The sequence below is a fragment of the Phasianus colchicus genome, unplaced genomic scaffold, assembly GCF_987193195.1.
Source record: "Phasianus colchicus unplaced genomic scaffold, bPhaCol1.hap1.1 HAP1_SCAFFOLD_76, whole genome shotgun sequence".
NCBI lineage: Eukaryota > Metazoa > Chordata > Aves > Galliformes > Phasianidae > Phasianus > Phasianus colchicus.
The window spans coordinates 174,525-195,614 of record NW_028325249.1 but is presented as its reverse complement, the minus strand read 5'-3'; the positions used below and the strand labels follow the sequence as shown (position 1 = coordinate 195,614).

At 52.8% G+C, this 21,090-nt stretch overlaps 2 protein-coding genes across 6 annotated transcripts; one reads left to right on the top strand and one right to left on the bottom strand.

The window, feature by feature from the left end:
- Positions 1–2,967: 2,967 nt before the first annotated feature.
- Positions 2,968–13,934, bottom strand: LOC149911618 (uncharacterized). Of its 5 annotated transcripts, none has more exons than XM_090133546.1 (8): positions 10,233–13,934; positions 9,539–9,946; positions 8,886–8,951; positions 8,485–8,544; positions 7,864–7,935; positions 7,396–7,488; positions 6,822–6,969; positions 2,968–6,549 (listed from the first exon to the last, which is right to left on the bottom strand). In XM_090133546.1, the coding sequence occupies exons 2-8, from the start codon at positions 9,723–9,725 to the stop codon at positions 6,387–6,389; spliced, it is 789 nt and encodes a 262-aa protein (XP_089989672.1). In that variant the 5' UTR covers positions 9,726–9,946; positions 10,233–13,934; the 3' UTR covers positions 2,968–6,386. The 5 variants fall into 5 exon arrangements, with proteins under 5 accessions (XP_089989672.1, XP_089989674.1, XP_089989670.1 ...); XM_090133548.1 differs by having other exon boundaries at positions 11,415–13,934; XM_090133544.1 differs by having other exon boundaries at positions 9,539–12,381; positions 12,498–13,934.
- LOC149911617 (RANBP2-like and GRIP domain-containing protein 8) lies at positions 13,934–20,061 on the top strand. The gene is made up of 6 exons (XM_090133550.1): positions 13,934–14,039; positions 15,066–15,159; positions 17,687–17,798; positions 18,130–18,286; positions 19,030–19,260; positions 19,642–20,061. The coding sequence occupies exons 3-6, from the start codon at positions 17,755–17,757 to the stop codon at positions 19,744–19,746; spliced, it is 537 nt and encodes a 178-aa protein (XP_089989676.1). The 5' UTR covers positions 13,934–14,039; positions 15,066–15,159; positions 17,687–17,754; the 3' UTR covers positions 19,747–20,061.
- The last annotated feature ends 1,029 nt before the right edge of the window (positions 20,062–21,090 follow it).

The following is a 21,090-nucleotide window of genomic DNA, read 5'->3' as shown; positions in this document are numbered from 1 at the left end:
GCCCACCAGGCCTTCTTCCTAGCAGTTCTCCACGTCAATCATAAAGCAATGCGCTCCCATCATAGCCCTAGTCCTGACTTCTCTTGTAGCAGGTAAGGACCAGTATTCTGCACCATTCCTTTTGCTCTGCTCGGCACTGGGGAGGCTGCAGCTGGAGAACAGCGTCCAGCTCTGGGCTCCCAGTACAGGAGACAGCTGGACATGCTGGAAAGAGTCCAACGCAGGGCTACCAAGATGGTGAAGGGACTGGAACACCTCTGCCATGACAAGAGGCTGAGAGAGAGGGGGCTGCTCAGCCTGGAGAAGGGGAGCTCAGGGGGATCCCACCCACGGCTGTAGAAGTTCCGCACAGAAGTTTGTCCTGATATCCAACCTAAACTTACCCCATGCCTGTGTGTCCTGCGGAACCCCACAGATGTGACAGTGGGCTGCTTCTCAAAGGAAACCAGTGCTCGGCGTCGGGAGCGGTGGAGGAAGCAGCTGATCCTGCCAATAACGCTGCCATCGCGCGTCCCTCCCCGGGACTCCCACACCTTCCTCTCCCCAGCCCGGCTCGGCTCCTCGCAGGCTGCAGACACTGCTGAGGCACTCGCGCTCCAGGCCGTCATCTTCCTCCCGTGCTGCCGGACCGCTCTCTGCAGGGCTGCGCTGAGCTCCTGCTGCTGCACCAGAACCGCAGCTCCCGTGCTGACGGACGGCGGAGCTTCGTGCCGGCACCCACAGCACGCGGCCCCCGGGCTGCTGGCGGCACGGCAGGATGCTCCCGTCCCCGCCTCCCTCCCACCGCCCCTCGGCTCCGGCATCCTCCCGTTATCCGCCTGAGGAAACGAAGGCCCCGCACAGGGCTCTGGACGGGCTGACCGACGGCTGATGCCAACGGAACGACGTTCAACACCGCCACGCGCCGGTCCCGCACTTCGGTCACGACGACCCGAGGCATCTCTGCAGGCCGGGGGCAGAGCGGCTGGAAGGCCGCGCGGAGGAAAAGGATCCGGGGGCGCGGGCCCCGGGTCCCCGGAAGCGGAGCGGGCGCGCGGCGCGGGGCAGCGCCGCGGGCAGCCGGGCCGGGGCCACGCGGGACGCGCGCGGTGATGACGCAATGACGGCGCGACCGCGGGCGCAAACGACCCCGCCGGGAGCGCCCGCCCCGTTCCGCGGGCCGACCAATAGGAGAGCGGGAGAGGCGGGGCCGAGCGCGGGCTCTCCGCCAATGGCGGCCGCGGGATTCCGTGCCGGGAAAGCGGCGCTCCGCCGCCCCGCGTCCCCGCCGCCGCCCGCCCCGCGCCTCGGGGCCCCGTCCGTCCCGCGTCAGAACGGAGCCGTCCTCCGGAGTCGGCGTCGCGGCGGGGCGCCGCCGGCTGAGAACCGGCGGCTGACTGCGAGCGGCGGGACGCCCGGTGTCCGGGAGCGGCTCCTGGCCGAGCCGGGCAGCCCCGAAAGAGAGGGACCGACCCCGCCGATCGAGACGCGTTCGAGCCCGGCAGAGTCGGGCGGCCGCCTTCGGTTCCGGCTCGGCTCGGCTCGAACGGTCAGCAGCGCCGTGCTGAGCCGCTGCCCCGCAGGCGGAGGACTCGACTGCCGTTTTCTGTATTCACGTCTGTCCGAGAAGAAAGCTGGCGGCGCTGGCGCTGACCAGGGAGAGGGAGGCCGGGGGCCGGAAAGCTCTCGGGCTGCGGCTCCAGGGCAGGCAGAGGAAGTCACGGCGCTTTGCTGCTGAGTTCGTTACCCGACGAAGCCCGACGCGGGGGGGCTGGGCAGACAGTCTTGCCAAAGAGGCCCGTGCTACAGCAAGATTGACAGCACGACGCCTTTTGTTCCCCTTGAGCCCTGGGCAGGCTTCGGGGCGAAAACCTTTCCACGTGCAAAGCAGCGATGGGAACTGCGTCCGTCTCCCTGCTGAGACATGCTGGGGAACGTCTCAGGGGAAGCTCAAGTTCCGTCTCGGTGCTGCCCGGACAGCTCCGGCGCGCAGCGGCGGTGCGGGGCGGCCCGGGCTGCGGGAGCGCCGCCGTCTGAGGGGTGAAGAGCTCTGAGCCAGCTGCCAACGGCCGTTCCCGCGCGCCGCGCCTCAGCCAATCGGAGCCGGCGCCGCTGCCGCTGACCAACGAGAGCCCGGGGGCGGAACGGATCGGCACGTGCCCAGCGAGAGCCAGGGGGCGGGACGGACCGGCACCTGACCAATGAGAACCCGGGGCTGGGACGGTCCGGCACCTGACCAATGAGAGCCCGGGGGCGGGACGGTCCGGCACCTGACCAATGAGAGCCCGGGGGCGGTGCGGCGTTGCGCTGCGCTGTTGGTGGGAGGAGCGCGGCAGGGGGCGGGCCGTGGGTGGGGCCTCGGGACAGAGGGAGTTTTCTTCAGGACAGGAACACCGGCCATGTGCTTCAAGGCGCGTAACTATTGAGGAGATGGAGAACGCTTGCTGTCAGAAATCATGGCAGCTGTACAGGAGCTGGGTGTATTTTGGGGACAGTCCTTGTAACCAGCTGGTTTCGAGACATTGCCCTGCCCGAGAGTCTAAACTGCACAGCAGAAGAATGCTGGGAAAATGCTTCTTCCTCACTGTTTTTCACTTGCAGGTTCTTTCCTTAGGGTTCCTTTTTCCTTTCCAAAAGGAGATTTTGGGGATCGAGGCACTTGAAGAGAGAGTGAAGCCAGCTCTTTCCAACAGTGCGGGCAGTCCCTGTGGAGAGGACCCCGGGAACTTGAGCAGGGCACACCCCTCTTGTGCCTTTCTCCCGACTGGTTTTTGGGAGACAGCAAATGGACACCCCTACAAGAAGTCTCAGGGTGTTTCCTTTTGACACTCTTATTATGGAAGTAAGAATACATTCCTGGCTCCATTTTGCTCTTGTGTCAGAAGGCAGAGATTTAAGCTACCTAAAGTCACTTTTCCACAAACATTCCCACAGAAAGAAGCATCCAACATCTCTCTGTAGCTACGGAGACCCTGACTTCTCAACTCTTTCCAGGTATGTTTTACTGTCTCTTTCCAAATTTAGAAACGGCAGCTGTGCAGAAAAACATGCCACAGATCCTGAAGTGTGGGCCAGCGGGGAGTTTTACCCCGTCTCCTCCCTGATGTCAATCTGAAGTGATCTCCTTTAGTCCTCAGTATAACAAACGCATCCTGTGACCGTGCTTGAAGACAGTCTCCCTTGAGCATTTTAGCTGAGCTTGGTTAGCGCTCTTAAACCCAGCTGTGCAAGTGCTGCTTTCCTCCCCACTGTGAGGGATTGCTGTCAGGAGCCAACCAGTTATGCCAGGCACATCCAGCAAGGAGCTGCTGTGGCACGATGGGCGCGTGGAGCGGCTGTCTTCCAACCTGTCCTCTGCAGCAGTTAGCATTCTGCGGGTTACTCTTCCCCAGTTTGCAGAACAAATATCAGAAGTTGATGCTCTTTTGTGAAAATGTGGGTTGAAAAAAAGGCAGTGTGACATTCCTGACTGCAGGTGAACAGCAGCACAGATGCTGCCAGCCCCGCTGTAAAAGCTGGACTTGTTAATGAAGCAGCTTATCCATCTGTGTTGGGCAGTGGTATCAGGGCATTGCTCTTCAGATCTTTGTTTTCCATCTGAGGATTTTGTCCCAGCAGGGTTTGTGCCTCAGGATTTTGGGCAGGAGAAGGGCTGGCAGCAGCCCAGGGCAGGACGTGGGTCCCCTGGGGACAGCAGCCACAGCCCCTGCCCCATCTGCACAGTGACCCTGGGCCATCCCTAGGACACCTTGAGACCCTCCTCCTCTGCACAGCCCCACAAAGCACGAGGGAAGGTCTGGGGTGGCACTGGTCCCCCTGGAATGGGGCAGGGATGGTGCCCTCCATCCCATCCATCCCCAGTGCTCAGGGCTCCAGAGATCCCCAGGGTCCCTCAGTGTCCCTGCACCAGTGCCACTCTTATCGTAACAGACTTCTTCCTTATGTCCAGTCTAAAGGAGAAGAGGAAAGGTTGTCAGGGGGTTTCCCCAGTGAGAAGTACAGTTTCAGAAAGGGACGTGTACAGAGAACCCAGAGGAATAGCAAGGCAAGCCTAACAATGACTGCTACAAAACCAATGGTACAAAGAGAGAATTCACTGCCAGAAATATCTCACAGTCCAGTGATAAAGATTCACAGCTGCAAGGTTGTCTTCTAATTAAAAACAGTAATTACAAACAATCTGGATTTTTGAGCTAACTGTTATAATAAATATTAGTAGGTGGGGATTGCTAAATGGTGCTGCAGTCTCCTACTCGTAACATCCTTGCTGCTTCATTCTGGGTGCCGTCACTGAGCAGCATCTAATGGAAGTTCTTCCCTGCTCAGCTGGCTGCCTTAGTTGGAGCCCTGATGGCAATGACGTGGTGATGGCAGGCTTAGTTTTGCTGTTTTCTCCTCGTCAGAATACTCCGACTTTTGAAGGAAGCAGCTTCTTGTTTCCTGCCTTCCTGCCTTCCTCCCTTCCTCCCTTTTAATTTTAATTCATTTGGAATATCTATATTCCATATAGATGTTTTGAATATCATTATTTGTAGTGCTGAAAACTTTTTTAGAAAACAGTCATACTCAGTTAAAAAGGTATAATAAGGATGTTAAAGAAAGAACCCTCTGATGTGTTGACCAGGGATGAACATAAAAACAGCTCCCAGTTAATGTATAGGCAGCTGATGTGACTGCCTCTGTCCTCAGCAGCTTGCTCAAAGGAACCCCACAAAGCATTTCAGCGCTGGGCTGCTGAGGGAAGCTGTCGGAACAGGAGCACTGTGTCCTCTTGCAGAGGACCGGGATGCTTTTACAGCTGACGGCTGCTTTGGTTGTGGCCACAGCTCCTGAGGAGTGCAGCAGTGCTGAGAGCTGAAATGGGGGAATGTTGCACCTCCTGGAGGATGCTGAGAAATCAGTGGCCTAGGGCAGGTGCTGGAGAGGAGCTGCAGGGTGCTATCGTGGCAGCTGGGCGCTGCTGGTAGCACAACGGACTGTGCCTCTGCTAAGGCGACTGCAGTCACAGAGCGAGCAGTGACAGCAGGCATACGAGGCTTGCAGCACTGCCTTCCTCCCGTCTCTCTCCACGTTCAGATTCTCGGCCCAGCCCACAAAGCAAAATGAAGTAGAGGAGGCAGGAAATGTGCTCATAGTTCTTGCTTGGTTCCTATTGCAGAGCAAATGATTGCCTGCTGTCCGGTAAAGCTCACGCAGAAGCACTGATGCTTTTGCATAATGCACTGCCACCCTTGTCCCCTGCCCGAGCCGGGACGTAGGGCACCCGCAGCCTCTGGGCAGCCTGGGCCAGGGCCTCGCTGCCTCTGGGGGAGGGATTTCTCTACACATCAACCTCAGTTTCCACTCTTGGAGTTCAAAGCCATTCCCACACGACAGTGGCTGTCTGCCAATGCCAAGTGGCACACAAGGTCTGCTCGTGGGTCAGGTAGTGACATGACAACAGCGTGGACAATTGTGATGGTACTTTCTATTTATTGGTACAGCACAGCCTAGAAAGCCCCAGTTGATGCCAGCTGTGGTTCTCTGGCTGTCAGATGATGTCCCCAAACCCACACACGGGGTGCTCCCAGCTCCTGACTGATGGTGGAGAAGTGGGAGGGCAGAAGTGATGCTGGGGGGGGAAGGGGCGGGAGTCAGGGGGCTGCTGTGCCTGTCATACTTCCCCCAGACAGTTTTTTTTACAGGTGTTACATGATCCCCCTGAGGGGGCCGCTCCCACCTCTTGATGGATGGTGGAGAGGAGTGTGAGGGCAGAGGTGGTGTTGGGGGGGCTGGGGGCTGCAGGGCCTGATATGCTTCCCCCTGGCATTCTGGGTGGTTTTCTGGGTGTTGGGCAATGCCCCCAAACTGACAACCTAGGGGGGCCGCTCCCACCTCCTGAAGGATGGTGGAGGGGAGTGGGAGGGTGGTGATGATGCCCAGGGGGATGGGGGGCTGCTGGGCCAGTTGGCTTTCCCAAGGCAGCGGTTGTCTGTCGGTTGGACAATGTCCCCAAGTCTACACACTGCTGGGCTCGCTTCCATCCCCTGATGGATGCTGGAGGGGAGAGCGAAGGCAGAGGTGGTGCTGGGGGCTGCCAGGCCTCTCAGGCTTCCCTGAGGATGTGGCTGCCCCCAGGCTGACACCCTGAGGGACCACTCCCGACCCCCGAAGGATGGTGGTGGGGGATGGGGGGTGGTCTTGATGCCCAGGGCGGCTGGGGGGCTGCTGGGCCTGTTGCTCATCCGCCAGGGTGCCGTTGTTTGGGTGCCGGCCGATGAGCACAAGCTTCCAAGCCAAGCGGGTTCCTCCCGTCCCCTAAAAGATGGCGGTGGGGGGTGGGGGGTGGTGTTGATGCCCCCCGGGCTGCAGAGCCTGGGCTGGTGGGCTGTGGGGCCCGTGACGGGGGCAGCTGAGCCCGGCTGCTGTCAGGTCTGGCAGGGGCCGCCCTGGTGGTGCCATCCGGCTGGTGGGCAGGTGGTCACCGCCGTTGGCATCATGTCCATCTGCCAGGCCCCTTGAGGAGAGCAGGACGAGGGCAAACTGTGGCCGCAGACATCGTGCTGGGCTCCATCAGCTGCAGCGAGGCGCCTGTGGAGAGAGGAACGTGCTGAGGGCCCCTGCTCTCCTTCCTCAATGGCAAAGAGCCGCCCTCAGCTCTCAGCCTGTCTCAGGCCCAGCACTAAGAACGGGCTGCAGGAACGGCCGTGCCAATTCAAACATCTGATAGCGTAAATCTCAGACCACGTTAGCCAACAACTAACCGGCCTCTGTGCTGCTGGAACTACAAGTGCCTCCTGGCTCACAGCAGCCCTACAGTAAAGAGTTGGGCAGGATGGGGGTGGGGGTGAACAACAACTCACTGGTTTCTCTGCCTCCATCGCCGGATAAGCAGACAGCATGTTAGCATGGCTGCCAGCATGGAAACCAGGAAAGCTGCAGTCAGTGCCAGGCAGTACTTCAGTAAAACTTGATCTTCTGTGGCGTTTGCACGTCCTTCATCTTCCACACCTGGAGGAACAATGTGCTCACTGCTGTGTCTTGTGCCCTACTGGCAGTCTCACGAGAGGTCTGACATGGCCAAAAATGTTGTCTTTCACTTTGTTGGCCTCCAGGAACATGTGAAAATCCTTGGGCTGCAATGCTTCCCTGATTCCAGCGAAGCAAAGGGAACTCCCTAAGGCACTGCACATCAAGGCAGCGCCTTAGGGAACCTCTTTTTGGCCTCTCAGCTTTGTTTACACTCTGGCTCTGCCACGGTCCAGACCTTCCTGGGCCATGGATTTGCTCCTTCTTCTCCATCGTGCTCTAAGACTCCTTTTGCACTTGCCCACCATTGCCTCCTGAGGCTGGGTAGTTGTCTGACTAAACAAATCTCACTAGAGCAGGAGAGCGTGTGGATCTGTTTAATCAGGGTATAGACAGAAATACACTCACCACGTGCTGCCTTCTTCATGATTTTCATTAGTAAATGGGACAGTCTCTTGGAATATTTTCCATCTTCCCATGCCACTTTCCATCCCCCAGGACCTTAACAGAAAGCATTAAGATAAATCTTAGAGAAACAAAGTATTGAACTGAGCGGTCTTTTCGGTGAAGTCAACAAAGACAACAGCCACCCTGGGATGCCTGTGGGGCTCCAGCACAGGAAGCAGCCGAGAATTTGGCACAGCCTTCCCTGGAGGCAATTCTGCACCCAAAGCATGAGGAGAACTTCCCACCACACACTGCAATCTACACAACTGCACAAGGGCATCACTGAAGAGCAGATGGTGCCAGGGGATCATGTGAGGACAGGGTACGCACATGCAGCTGTGCATTCTCACTCACGCTTGCAGACATGCCCGGCTGACATTAGGACTGTGAGCTGGCATCTCTCAAAGGAAGCAAAAACTCATGGCATACCAATACGAGTTGCTGGGGCTTCTGTCCTTGAGCTCGGCTGGGAAGCTGGAGACCATTCGACTCCACCCGCACCTGTACACAAACACAGAGCAGCTCCTGTCAGACATGGCCAGGTACTTGTTTAGACTGCAATGCCAGCTCCACAGCACTCTTCTCTGCCTGCTACACAGCAGCATCTGGCAAATAGCTGCTGGGTGCCTGCAGCAGCACCGTGCCAGTCCAAGAAGGAACCGTGTGCGGAACTGTCTGCAGAAGGGAAGGGGCTGGAAGGGGAAGGGAAGATCCCTTTCCTTTGGGATAGCCCCACAGGAGGCTTATGGAGCAGATTATGCTGAGCCTTTGGCAAGACACTGCTTATAGGCGCAGCTGTAATGAGAAACATTCCCATTGTGTGTTGTGATCTCTCTCTTCCTTAGGGACCTGCAGTGACTGGAAGGGGCTCAGCTGATGACGTGGCACTCAGACTTGGGTTGAAAGTTGCCAAGCTGGAGAGGTGGGCAGTTGGCTGGCACCCAGGCTTCTCGTGCAGGAGAAATCACCGGGCAGTGAAAAGCTGAACCCTTCCTGAACTACCACAACCACATATGAGCAGAGAGCGTGAGATGAAGGCTGGTGACTTACCTCTGGCATCCAGCCCAGGCTCAGGAACAGGACTCTGCTTTGGTAATTCACCAAGAGGACCTGCAGGCACAGATGTGATCAGACACAGGTGAGGAGAGCTTCCACTGCACCTTGGGGCCTGGGGTTTTTTTCTGCAGTGACCTGCGAGGACTGGCTGCAGGTCAGGGAATGACATGGCCCAAACAGCAAACGTATAGGTTCTCTCCTCCAAAGAGTGGCAAGGGCTGCCTTCCCACAGATATGTGACAACTCTCCAAATAAAGAAATACTCAGGACTGATCTGTGTACAGCCTTTGAGGCACAAAGAGACTTGAAAGACCCTTGGAGGTTCCTGAGTACCCAAATAAACTATGACGGCACTAACTTTTCTGCCTTCAAGGAAGCAGACACTCACAACTTACCTCTGGGTTTCCCCTGAGACACAAAAGCAGCCTTCATCCCATTGTCCGGATATGGAGCACCATCATCTAGAATCAAGAACAGAAGAGGGATGTTCCCATGGCATGTTGTGATCTCCTCCCTTAGTGGTGGGGGAGGGCTCAGCTAATGGGATGGCAGACTCAGGCCGTGACTGCCAAAGCTACAGGGTGATCTGGAGCCTGGCACTGGGCAGCTTTCCGAAGCTCTCCAGGCCACGTGCAACACCCCTCCGGGACTGTGTGGACGAGCACACCAAGAAAAGACACCTAGAGCAAACTGGGCTCCAGCCGGGGGTCTCTGCTGGGAACCAGGATTCATCTATGGGGAGCACCAGGAAGCCGGAGCAGAAATGCTCCCGCTTTTCCCAGCACACATCTTCTGAGCTCCCCCTAGGTCAGCCCCGGCCAAAGAGCGTGCTCAGCCAGCAGCAGAGCCACGGCCCGGCACGGCTGGAGCCAGCCCTGCAGAGCACTGCTTCCTCACGCCCTCGCCTGGCTCCTGCGCTGCTGCCCGTCCCCCCCATCCCAACACCCCCACAGAAGGCAGCCCCAGGGCAGCGCGGCACACGGGGACAAGAGCCCGGAGCTCTCGCCCTCGCCGCCACTCGGTTGTGGCCCTGTCTCTGCCCACCCACCTGCTGCTGGCGCTCGCCACGGAGCGGCACAAGTCTCCTGGGAACACGTGGCCGTCAGGAGGAGGAGGAGAGCAAGGCGGGCGGGGGCCGTGGCCCCCCACACTCGTGCCATGCTGCCACCACCACCGCTGCAGCCACAGCGAGTGCTGCTGGGCGGCACAGAACGCCTGGGGCACACGCTGAGCATTGTGAGCTCATGGCACCAGGCGGGGCGTTGTGACCCCACGTCCCCACGATGACATCTGTTCCGCCACCAGGGCCAGCTTCCCCCTGGGCTTGCTGTGTGCGCTGTCGTGCTGGGGGAGGATTCCCAGGCATCTAGAGCAGCAGGAGACCACTGATGTCACATGGACAGCACGGAAGTGTGGAATGGCTCGGCTGGGAAGCGACATTAAAGAGACAGAGACGCTGTCAAAGGAGAAAGAAAATCACTTCAGTGTTGTTTTTACTGCTTTGTGCAAATCTAGAGATTCACTTTTCTCTTTTAATGCCAAAACAGAAGCCGGTTCTTCAGTGACATTTCTCCTTCAACCCTCCCACCCCATCCACTCTCCCCTCCCATCACCCCTACCTCTCTCATTTTCTCCTTCCTCTCCTCTCCCCTCTCCTCCCCCCCTTCGCTTCCCCTCCCCTCCCCTTCCCCCTCTTTTCTCCCTTTCCCCTCCCCTTCCCCCTTGCCTTATGCCAAACTTACCTCTCCTGCTCTTCTGATTCTCTTGCCTTGCTTTCCTTTGCAATGCTATGCATTGCTCTCTCCATATTTATTGCCAGCCATTCTTTTCTTAGCTCATATTCTTTACTTTTTACTTGGCTTTTTTCTTCTATTCTCTTTGCCTTTCTTCTCTTTTCTTCTTTTAGTCCTTTTTTCTCTTTTCATATATTATTTTCTCTCTCTTCTTTTATTTTCTCTTTTTTCTCTTTTTATTTTTTTCTTTTTCATTTTTCTTTTTTCTCTTTTCTAACATTAAATACTTTTTTCTCTTTTTTCTTTTCTCTTCTTTTATCTTTCTTAATTTTTTTTTGCTTTTTTTTCATTTTTTCTGTTTTCTCTTCTTTTTATCTTTCTTTCTTATTTTTATTATATATTCTTTTTTCTTTTCTCTATTTTGTCTCTTTCCTTTTTCTTTTTTCTATTTTTCATCTTTTTTTTCTTTTCTCTTTTTTCTTTTTTCTTTTTCTCTTTTTTTCCTCTTTTTCTCATTTCCTTTAATCTTTTTTTCTTTTTTTTTCCCTCTTGTTTTTCTCATTTTTTCCTCATTTTTTTTCTCATTTTTCTTTCTCTCTTATTTTTTCTGATTTTAATCATACGTTTTCCTTTAACCCTCCCCTCAAACCCCCCCTCCCCTCCTCTGCTCCCATCCCCTACCCTCCCCATCCCCCTACTCTCCTTTTCTCCCTTACCCTCACCTCCCTTACCCCTCCCCTTCTCCCTTCCTTAGCCTACCATTACCTCGCCTGCCCTTCACTTACCTTCTCCTCACTTCCTTCTTATTCATGCTCTTGGCTTTTCCTGCTACTCAAGCCAAATCTCAACACTTGCCTGCTCCGCTTGCTGCTCTGACAAGTGCCTCTCAGCTCTGCTCGCAACTTAACGCCTACTGCCTGCCCTTCTCTATTCCCTTCTCGTGCCCTTCAGGCTTCTGCTCCCCTTGCTGAGCAAGCCCATGCCTGGTAGCTCCCCTTCAACCTCCTCCGCCCTTTGCCTTTCTCCACACAGATGCTTGCTTCTGGCCAGCACTCCTGCCCACTGCCTAGCCCACAGCCCGCATCTCTTGGGGAGACAGCAAGGTGGCCTGGAGCTACCCACACCTCCTCCCGGGCACGGCTTCTCAGCTTTGCTTCAAGCCCACAAAAATCCCCAAGGAGCTCCTCTTACCTTTGGGCTCAGCTTCTTCTCCTGCCGTGCAGCTCCTGTGCCAGGCCGGGGCTCAGCTCTTCCCACACTCCTCCATTCCTGCCGGGTTGCATTTTTTCATTCTTTGTCTTGCTTTCCTTTGCTCTGCTACGGTTAGCTTTCCTACCTGCTTTCTCTACATTTACACGCATTACTTTTTACTTCTTATTCTCTTTTTTCCTCTTTTCTATTTTCCTCACAGTCCTCCCTGTTTCTTTTTTGTTGCTTGTTTGTTTCTTGGTTGGTTTTTCTGTTTTAATCTTTTTATCTTTTCTTACTTGTTTTTTTTTTTTTTTTTTTCAGCCTCCTGATGTTACTTTATATCCATCTGTTGGCCCCCTTTATCCCCCTTATCGTTTCTGTATATGGGCCTTTACCAGTGCCTCTTCTCCCCACATTACCCTATAGCCCCCCGATAGCCCCATATTCCCCTATACTTTACTATAGTCTACACAAGCCCCCTAGAGCTCCCCTACAGCCTTTTATAACCTCATATGTCCCACCTATACCTCTCTGCAGACCCCTATCGCGCCTGTTTCTCCATATCACACCCACAGCCCTCCCACTGCTCCCTCTAGCCCCATATCCTGGGGGTCTTGATAGATGAAAAACTTAATATGAGCCAGCAGTGTGCCCTTGTGGCTCGGAAGGCAAATGATATCCTGGGCTCCATCAAAAGAGGGGTGGCCAGCAGGGACAGGGAGGTGATTGTACCCCTCTACACTGCTCTTGTGAGGCCCCATCTGCAGTACTGCGACCACGTCTGGAGCCCCCAGTACAAGAAAGACAGGGAGCTGTTGGAGAGGGTCCAGAGGAGGGCCACAAAGATGATCAGGGGACTGGAGCACCTCCCTTATGAGGACAGGCTGAGGGAGCTGGGCTTGTTCAGCCTGGAGAAAAGAAGGCTGCGGGGTGACCTCATTGCAGCATTTCAGCACCTAAAGGGAGCCTACAACAGGAGGGGAATCAACTCTTGGAAAGGGTAGAAAACTGCAGGACGAGGGGAAATGGTTTGAAGTTGAGGGAGGGGAGATTTAGGTTGGATGTCAGGGGGAAATTCTTTACAGAGAGAGTGGTGGAACAGGCTGGAACAGCTGCCCAAAGAGGTTGTGGATGCCCCGTCCCTGGAGGTGTTCAAGGCCAGATTGGATGGGGCCCTGGGTAGCCTGGTCTAGTGTGAAATGTGGAGGTTGGTGGCCCTGCATGTGGTAGGAGGGTTGGAGATTCATGATCCTCGAGGTCCCTTCCAACCCTGGCAATTCTGTGATATCCCCTTCTAGCCCACCTATTTGCCCCCTACAGACATCTGTACAACCACATTCTCTTATATCCTCCCCCAGCCCCCTATATCCCTCCCCATAGCTCTCCCCAGCCCCTCTGAGCCCCTTCCCAACCCCCCCAATGCTCCCTATAGCACCGTGTCCCCCCTAAGCCCCTCACCGCCCTCCATTGCCCCAAATCCCCCTAGACCCACCCCTAGAGCCCCATATACCCCAATCCCGTACCACAGCCCACTCCAGCCCCGTGTGCCTCCCTATACCCCAGCAGCCTTCTGTAGCCCCCTGCCCCCCCACGGCCCTCCCAGCTCCCCACAGCTTCCTAGCCCCCTCTACTTCCCTTCAGCCCCTGTATCTCTCCCGGAGCTCCCCAGAGCTCCATATTGATCCCACATCCATCCCACAGCCACAGCCCGTCCCGTACATATCCCACTTCCCCACATCCCATCCTGTCTCCATCCACATCCCCACATCCCAGTCCCACTCCCAGCCCCTCACCCCACACGGAGGTGGCTTACGGCCGCGCAGGGTTCCCTCCCCGGCCCGGCGGCGCTCTCCGTCCCTCCCGGCTCCGGCGCCGCTGTCCTCAGCACCGCTCCCGTCGTGCCGCAGTTCCGTCTCGGTGCTGCCCGGACAGCTCCGGCGCGCAGCGGCTGTGGGACCGGCACCACCTGAGGGGAGAGCCGGCTGCCAACGGCCTTTCCCGCGCACTGCGCCTCAGCCAATCGGAGCCGGCGGCGCTGCCGCTGACCGATGAGAGGCACGAACGGACCGGAACTGCCCCTGACCAGTGAGAGGCCGGAGCTGCCGCTGGCCAATGAGAGGCACGAACGGGCCGGAACTGCCCCTGACCAATGAGAGGCCGGGGGCGGGGCAGAGCGGCTGTGGGGGGGCCTCGGGGTGCTCTCTGTTGCCATAGGGGATGGGATCGGGGCTGTGGGATTGCGACTGGGATGAGGGAATGAGATGGACAGGTGGGTGATGGGCTCGGGAGGAGGGACTGGGAATGAGATTTGGAATTGGGATGTGGGATGTAGGATGTGGGGTCGGGACGTGGGGTTGGGATGTTGAATGTGGGATTGGAATGTGAGATTTGGGATTGGGATGTGGGGATGTGGATATGGGATGGATATGGGATGGGATATTGGGCAATGGGATGCGTATGGGATGGGCTCTGGGTATGGGGTGGACTTGGAATGGATACGGGATCATAGAACCATAGAATTGCTCAGGTTGGAAAAGAGCTCCAAGGTCATCAGATCCAACCGCAACCCAACATGAAATCTGTTCAGCCGTGCTTTGTGTCTCTGTGACGTCTGTAAAGATTGAGGTAAAAGACCCAAAGTAAAAGGAGGGCTGCAATCAGTGATTTCTGGGAACTTTGTAGAACTGAAGAACTTCTGAAACAAATGGATGTTTCTGTTCAGCAGAGGGAAAGTAGTCATTTCAAGATAAAACCTGCTGTCCAGAAAGCCTGCAGATGTACTGTGGAACATCCTCTCTAGGCACTAAGAGCAAGGTCTTTTTTCCCTTTCACTTTTCCTTTCCCTTTCCCTTTTTCTTTCCCTTTTCCTTTCTTTCCTTTTTTTCCTTTTCCTTTTCCCTTTCCTTTTCCTTTTCCTTTCCCCTTTCCCTTTTTCCTTTTCCTTTCCTTTTCTTTCTCATGTTGTGCAGATTTTCTCATTGAGTATCTGAAATGTAAGGGAGATACCCCAATGTAGTTCACCTTCTCTTTTTCATAAATAGTCAGTATGGAATATCCCAAACTGCCGTTCTGAATGGCACCACCCCAAAATACATGGTATGGGTTTTTGGTTTGGTTGGTTGGTTATTGTTTGCTTGTTTCTGGAGATATTTCATGTTGATGAGTTTTAATGGTGGGTAGGAGCCTCAGAGAACACCAGGGTAAGGACTCGAGAACTTTGGTCTGGTTTGCAAATTCCCTTGTATCCTTCTGGGCATGCTTTTAAGATGTTGGTCTTCCTCCAGAGAGATTTTTATTATTTTTTCCCTTCACTCCCCTTCCCTGTTCCCTCCCCTTCCCCGTTTCCTTAACTTCCCTTGTCCGACCTTACCTTCACTTACGTTTTATTTTTTATCTTTTTTTTGCCTATTGACTGGGTCAGCAGGAAGGACGTAGACACGAAGGAAGGCATAAGCTTATTTTATTGTCAATTTCAAAACAATACAAAAACAAAGCAGTGCCCTAAAGTGAAAAGATAAGCTTAGCAGGAAAGAAAATAAGCAGTGCAGCGAGTCTAATCATTACCACGTCATAATATAATGACATGTAGCATAGTGATAGTGATTAAGAAAGATGCATCACCAGTTGCCCTACTCCTTTATCGTCATCCAGATTCACAGTGGCTGGGGAGTCCCGGTTGCAGGAAGGATCTGGAGAAGCTGTCCCAGCAGTTGGGAACTCATACGGCGATGTGTCCACCCCGGAGGTGAGGTCTGCAGAGTACTAGGGTAGGCAGCAGTCAGGTGGAACATCCGTTTTCCTTTTCTCCTCTCGGTTTTCTTCCTGAATACCCTGTCCAGGGTTCAAGGAGGAGCAGAAAGAGCTGTGCCATCTGTTTTGGTGTAGCACGGGCCTCTTTGGCAAGACTGAGCGCCCAGAGCCCCGGCAACATGCTTAGTCAGGTAACAGACATTGCAGCAAAGTTCCCTTGTGAGCAAGGCTCCCCACCCTGACTTTGAGGTCGGATGGCAGGGGGAGTGGAAGCTGAGGGAAGCGGCTGTGTGGGAGGGCACAGAGCTGACTTGTTGGGAAGATGGTTTGCCAGGGCTGTGCGCTCTTCAAACTGGTGAGCCCTCGGTAGAGTTACGAGGAGCCCAGTGCTGTCAGTCCGTACAGATCCCTGCGTTTTGTGGAACTGAAGAGCCCAAACAGGGGACAGGTGTTCCTAAGCTTCTGGTTTTCTTTCACGTGCTGTGTGGTTGATATTCCTGTCTGTGTGACAGCGCTGTGGAAGGTCAGGAAAAAGAGAGGGAGAGCTGGGCCAGTGTAGTTTTGCTGCTGTACCTGGCAGCCAGATTCCCTGCGATCTGGAAATGGTGCACAGATCATAGAGAGCCAACCAGTGCAGTTAGTGGGAGCTATTTAATCCCCAAAGGTGCTGCTCTGCTGCTGTGAGTGGGTTCTATTGCAGAGGCAGCAGATTCAGCAGTGTGCTGCAGAGCGTGAATGCACGCGGGCTGCTGTTCTGCTGCAGGGTCTTGGGGTGAGGCAGCGTGCATCTTCATTTTGAGCTTTTCCAACAGCAACAAAGTTCTCCTGTGGCTTTGTTGAGCTGACTTGGGTGCTGTTTAGACTATGCAGTGTGGAGCGCACCGCTGCCAAATTCAGAGATGCTCTTCAACCGTTCTGAGATTCCTGTTGGGCTCAACAAAAACCATTACTTCGCTTCTTGTTGCACTCGAGGCCAAGTTCTGTGGTTTGGTTTCATCTTTGCAGTGATGCTTACAACTCACTGTCTAGCACAGTCAATGGTGGAAATAGTGACTGGTTTTCTTGTTGTGCTGATTTTGGAAGGGAGGGTCTTTCAAGGCTGCCAGCGTGTCTGATGAAGTTTCTTTTCAACCCTGTTTACAAGGAGATGTCAAGCATGACTCTGCTCTGATGAATGTCAGCGTGTCCTTGTTTTACTTCAGAACACAGACTGAAACTCAGGAGACTTGCGTGAATAACTTCCCCCCGTATTTTGGGGTGGGAAGAGGGTTGGAGATGAACTTCAGGCGTACTTAGACTGCAGAGACTTGTTTCACGTTATTTAGTTTACGTCTGCCGTGAAGTTTTTGCTTGTCACTTCCTAGTTCTCTAGCTCCTTCATGCAGGTAGAAAATGCTTTTTGGATGCAGTAGTCTATTTCTGATGTTATCAGCCCAAGATAACTTCACAGCACGCACTGTGTGAGTGAAAGGTGAAACGTAAGTCTCCAAAGGTATCTATGGAGGGGTAGGAGGAGGAAACAAAAGTGAAAATACAAAAAGCAAAGCAGAAGGCAGAGCCGGCAGGAGGGGAAGATGGCAGAAGCACCAGCAGGAGGAGCTGGGGTAACATCTTCACTCTTAGTTTGTAGGATTTGTTTTCTCCTGCAACACTGTTGTATTGCAACAGCAGCAATAACAAAAAGCTCAGCTGTAGCAGACCCCATTCTTCTGATTTCTTTAGTCAGAAGTGTTTGTGAAATGTCCCAAGTATAAAGATCAGTCGCTTGCTTCGCTAATGGCCTCAGTTTTCCTTTGGTAGCTTCTGCCCGTTATTGGAAACAAGATTCCTTTCTTAATCCTGTCTCTTTCAGAAACAAAGGCTTGAATACAAGAAGTGGGCTGGTAATTAACTGTTAGCACTGTTATGCGTTGCTGAAAAGAGGGCTCTTCCTGTTCAGTTGCTTCAAACGTACTGTACATCTGACATGTGCCTGTCGTGTTTGTTTTCGTTTTCCATTCAGAAATGGTTGAAAGGATTCATCTGTGCTAAGCTGTATTTTGAAATAAAAGAGTATGAACTTGCTAAAAGGTAATACGTGTTGATGTATGTGGTTGATCTGTTCTTGAAAGTGTAATAGAAAAGCCAGCTGAAGTAGAGAAATCAAGATCACGATCATGCCTTTTTAAGGTAACAGTAAATGGAAGGATTGGGTGCCACTGAAATCCTTCTAAAGGAGCAACTGCATTAGTTATATAATACCAAAGAAATCATGGAGTTGAAGTGGCTTTTATTTCATCATATGATGCATCTGGTTCTGTGAGCTGCTGCTCAGAACTCAGTACTTGCTGACAAGTAAGTAGCATTGGTACGTGTAAAAATAATGTTGTTCCTCACAGGAAGGTCTAGGTCAAGCATCTAGAACTAAATATAGCCCTGCTTTCCATTTGACAGATTAAATTCCCTTTAGCTTTAGCTGCACGGTGTGGGGGGACTTGTATTATTGAGGAGTATTGATCTTTCTGGGTTTTCTCGCTCTGTAGATACATATCTACTTATCTCAGTGTCCAAGAGAGAGATCCCAGGGCACACAGGTTTCTTGGACAAATTTATGAAGCTCAGGACAACACAGAAAAAGCTGTTGGGTGTTACAAGGTAAGCGATCCACTGACCCCCTGTAATGACCAGCTTTCTTCCTTTGTAAATGGACTTTTAAAATGCATCTGTGCTGTGCATTCCTTAAGCTCAGAGAGAAAATGTGTTGTGGACAAATTGTATGATGTACATTTTGCATTGCCAAATCTGTCTATGATGTACTTAAGAAAGGATTCTTTTTTTGGTAGAATTGGCTTCAGCTTTTATTTATTTATTTTCCAGTTGATTCTTTCTTTTGTGTCCTGACTTGATCTTTGTGGTAACTGCTATGATAGTCTTCCCATTGCCCTTTGGACTAAGGGTCTGTGCCTGCTGTGGAATTGCCAAGCAGGGATGATGGTAATCTCCAGAACCCAATACAGAAGGATCTGGTGCTGAAGATTGTGGAGCTATTCTGCAATAAAGACACCAGTGATGGAAGAGCAAAATACTGGGTTGAGGAAGCTGCCAGGCTGCTCCCCAGGAATCCTGCTGCTCTCAGATTGAAGGTAAATTCCAGCTTCTCATCTCTGCTCTGTGCCTTGAAGAAACTTTCCGTATCTGACTGGGTGCTTCTAGCATGCCATCTAGTCATCTCACAATATTTCCTTGGCTAAATTAGTTTAGCATTAGTTTAGCATGAATCTATTACATGTTAATTTCTTTGCTGTCTGATGTTTTTGTCTAGCTTGCTTGAAAATTGCAGCTCTGAGCTTTCTCATGCGTTTTAAGGTTGAGGTGTTCAAAAATGTGGGGAAACTGTGTTAGCAATAATATCCAAGAAGTTGAGTTTAGATAGTCGCAACAGACACATCAAGTATTGCCTAAGCTGCTTTTTAGTTTTTTGAGTTTAAAAATGCAGAATGTAGGAAGTGCTGTCATTCTCAACTACAGTGTAAATGCTTTCATCAGTTATGCAGTGTCACTTTGGCACTTATTTTTATGTAGCACAGCTGCAGGGACACAGAGGTTCTCAGAGGCTTCTGTTAGCTTTCTGTTGTCTTATTTGGACCAGCTATTCTGTAACAAGGTGTGCTGTCTCTGTCTCAGATAGTCTGACAGTCTTAACTTGGCATCTACGAGAGGCACAGTGAAGTTTTTTCCCCTGTTATCTCGTTTCTAAGATGTTGGAGTAATTCCAGCAAGTCTGTAGTCTGTGTAGCGGAGGTGAGCAAACTGTCAGGTAATGTGGTTGTTGAAAAGGCTGATGTGGAAAAAAAATATATTAATACGTTGCCTTGATGTTTAATAGGAGAAGTTTCAAGAATATAAAGTCGAAGATGGCTGGAATGAGCTCTTTTATGTGACTCAAGCTGAACTCCGTGTGAGACCCGATGACGTCTACCTTAACATCAGACTTGTTGCACTGTACCGCTCACGCAATAAGTTACGAGATGCTGTGCTCCATGTTCAGGAGGCAGAGAAGAAAATACCTCTGGAGACAAGCTTGGAATGGTACTCCTGTGTCGTAAAGACACTTGAGGTACTTAACCATCTTTTGATCCTGTCATAATCTTCCATATCCTCAAAACTGGTCATAGTCTGTTATTTTTGTTCCACTGACAGCTATTGCTCAAGTGATTTAACTTTTCCAAATGAAAGTCTACTGAAGCCAATTGTTTAATGGGGATTTTCTTCCTAAAGTTAAACCTTGCTTATTTTCTTACTTCAAGTCTAAGCTGGATATAGCAGCTCCATCAGGGGGAGAACTGTTCAAAGAGTTCCTGGAACTTTACTGCTGAAGGATATGTTAATGCCTCAGCTGTGATCCTGGGTTAGGTAGCAGTGTGTCCTGGAGAAGTAATGTCCTTGCCTTCACAGAAAGATGGTGGTTCCTCATCCTCTGATGAACTTTATTCTTTAGGAATGCCTCAAATCAGCGCAGGACAGGACTTGGAACTTAATACAAAGAATTGGGGAGCTATCAAGAGCAGTCATCTACTGGCTCATTCTAGCTTTATTAAAATGAAGTTTGTTCTTTACTGGAAGAAAAGGAGGTTATCAGGAGTAATCAGCAAGGGGGAGGGCATGCTTGACCAACCTGGTAGCCTTCTACAATGTTGTCACTGGCTGGGTGGATGTAGTGCATGTAGTCTACCTTGCTTTCAGCAAGGCGTTTGATACCGTCTCCCACAACATCCTTATGACAAAGCTGAGGAAGTGTGGACAGATGAGTGGACAGTGAGGTGGGTTGAGAACTGGCTGACTGGCAGAGTGCAGAGGGTCGTCGTTGGCGGTGCAGAGTCCGGTTGGAGACCTGTAACCAGCGGTGTTCCTCAGGGGTCGGTGCTGGGTCCGGTCTTGTTCAACATCTTCATCAATGTCCTCAATGAGGGAATAGTGCTCACCCTCAGCAAGGGTGATCTGTGAGGCCCCGTGTACTGAAAGGCAGCCACACGGTCTCCCATGAGCCTTCTGTTCTCCGGGCTCAACAAGCCCAAACCTCTCAGTCTCTCTCCAAAGGAGACATTCCCGATGCTTTGAAGCCTTTGAAGTCACGTTCCTGATGTCCAAGTTACGTGCCCATCATGTGTTAATGCTGCTGTGCCAATCGGTGGGCTCAACAGCTGCAACAAAGACACCAACGTCTTTGGGATAGGCTTATTTTACTGCCTATGACAAAATAAAACCAAAGTCATATTGGCAGTGTCTATAGCCAAAAGAGAAGCTTAGCAGTAAAGGGAATAAGCAAGGCAGTGGGCCTACTCATTGCCACGTGAGCACAGTGGTGAAGAAAGATCCACGACCAATAGCCCCAGCACTTTACCATCAGCCAGATCCGCAGTCACTGGGGAGCCCCGTTTGCAGGGAGGATCTGAAGAACCTCTCCCAGCCATGGGGAAGTTGCACAGCAATGCATCCATCCCACGAGTGAGGCGTCCAGAGCCGCTGCAAGCAGCTCCAGCCTTTCTAGCACAGAGTAAACCAATGTACGGAGCAGTCCGGGGGAACAGCCGCTGCCCTCTTTCTCCTCTTGGTTTTCGCCCCGAAGCCTGCCCAGGGCTCAAGGGGAACAAAAGGCGTCGTGCTGTCAATCTTGCTGTAGCACGGGCCTCTTTGGCAAGACTGTCTGCCCAGCCCCCCCGCGTCGGGCTTCGTCGGGTAACGAACTCAGCAGCAAAGCGCCGTGACTTCCTCTGCCTGCCCTGGAGCCGCAGCCCGAGAGCTTTCCGGCCCCCGGCCTCCCTCTCCCTGGTCAGCGCCAGCGCCGCCAGCTTTCTTCTCGGACAGACGTGAATACAGAAAACGGCAGTCGAGTCCTCCGCCTGCGGGGCAGCGGCTCAGCACGGCGCTGCTGACCGTTCGAGCCGAG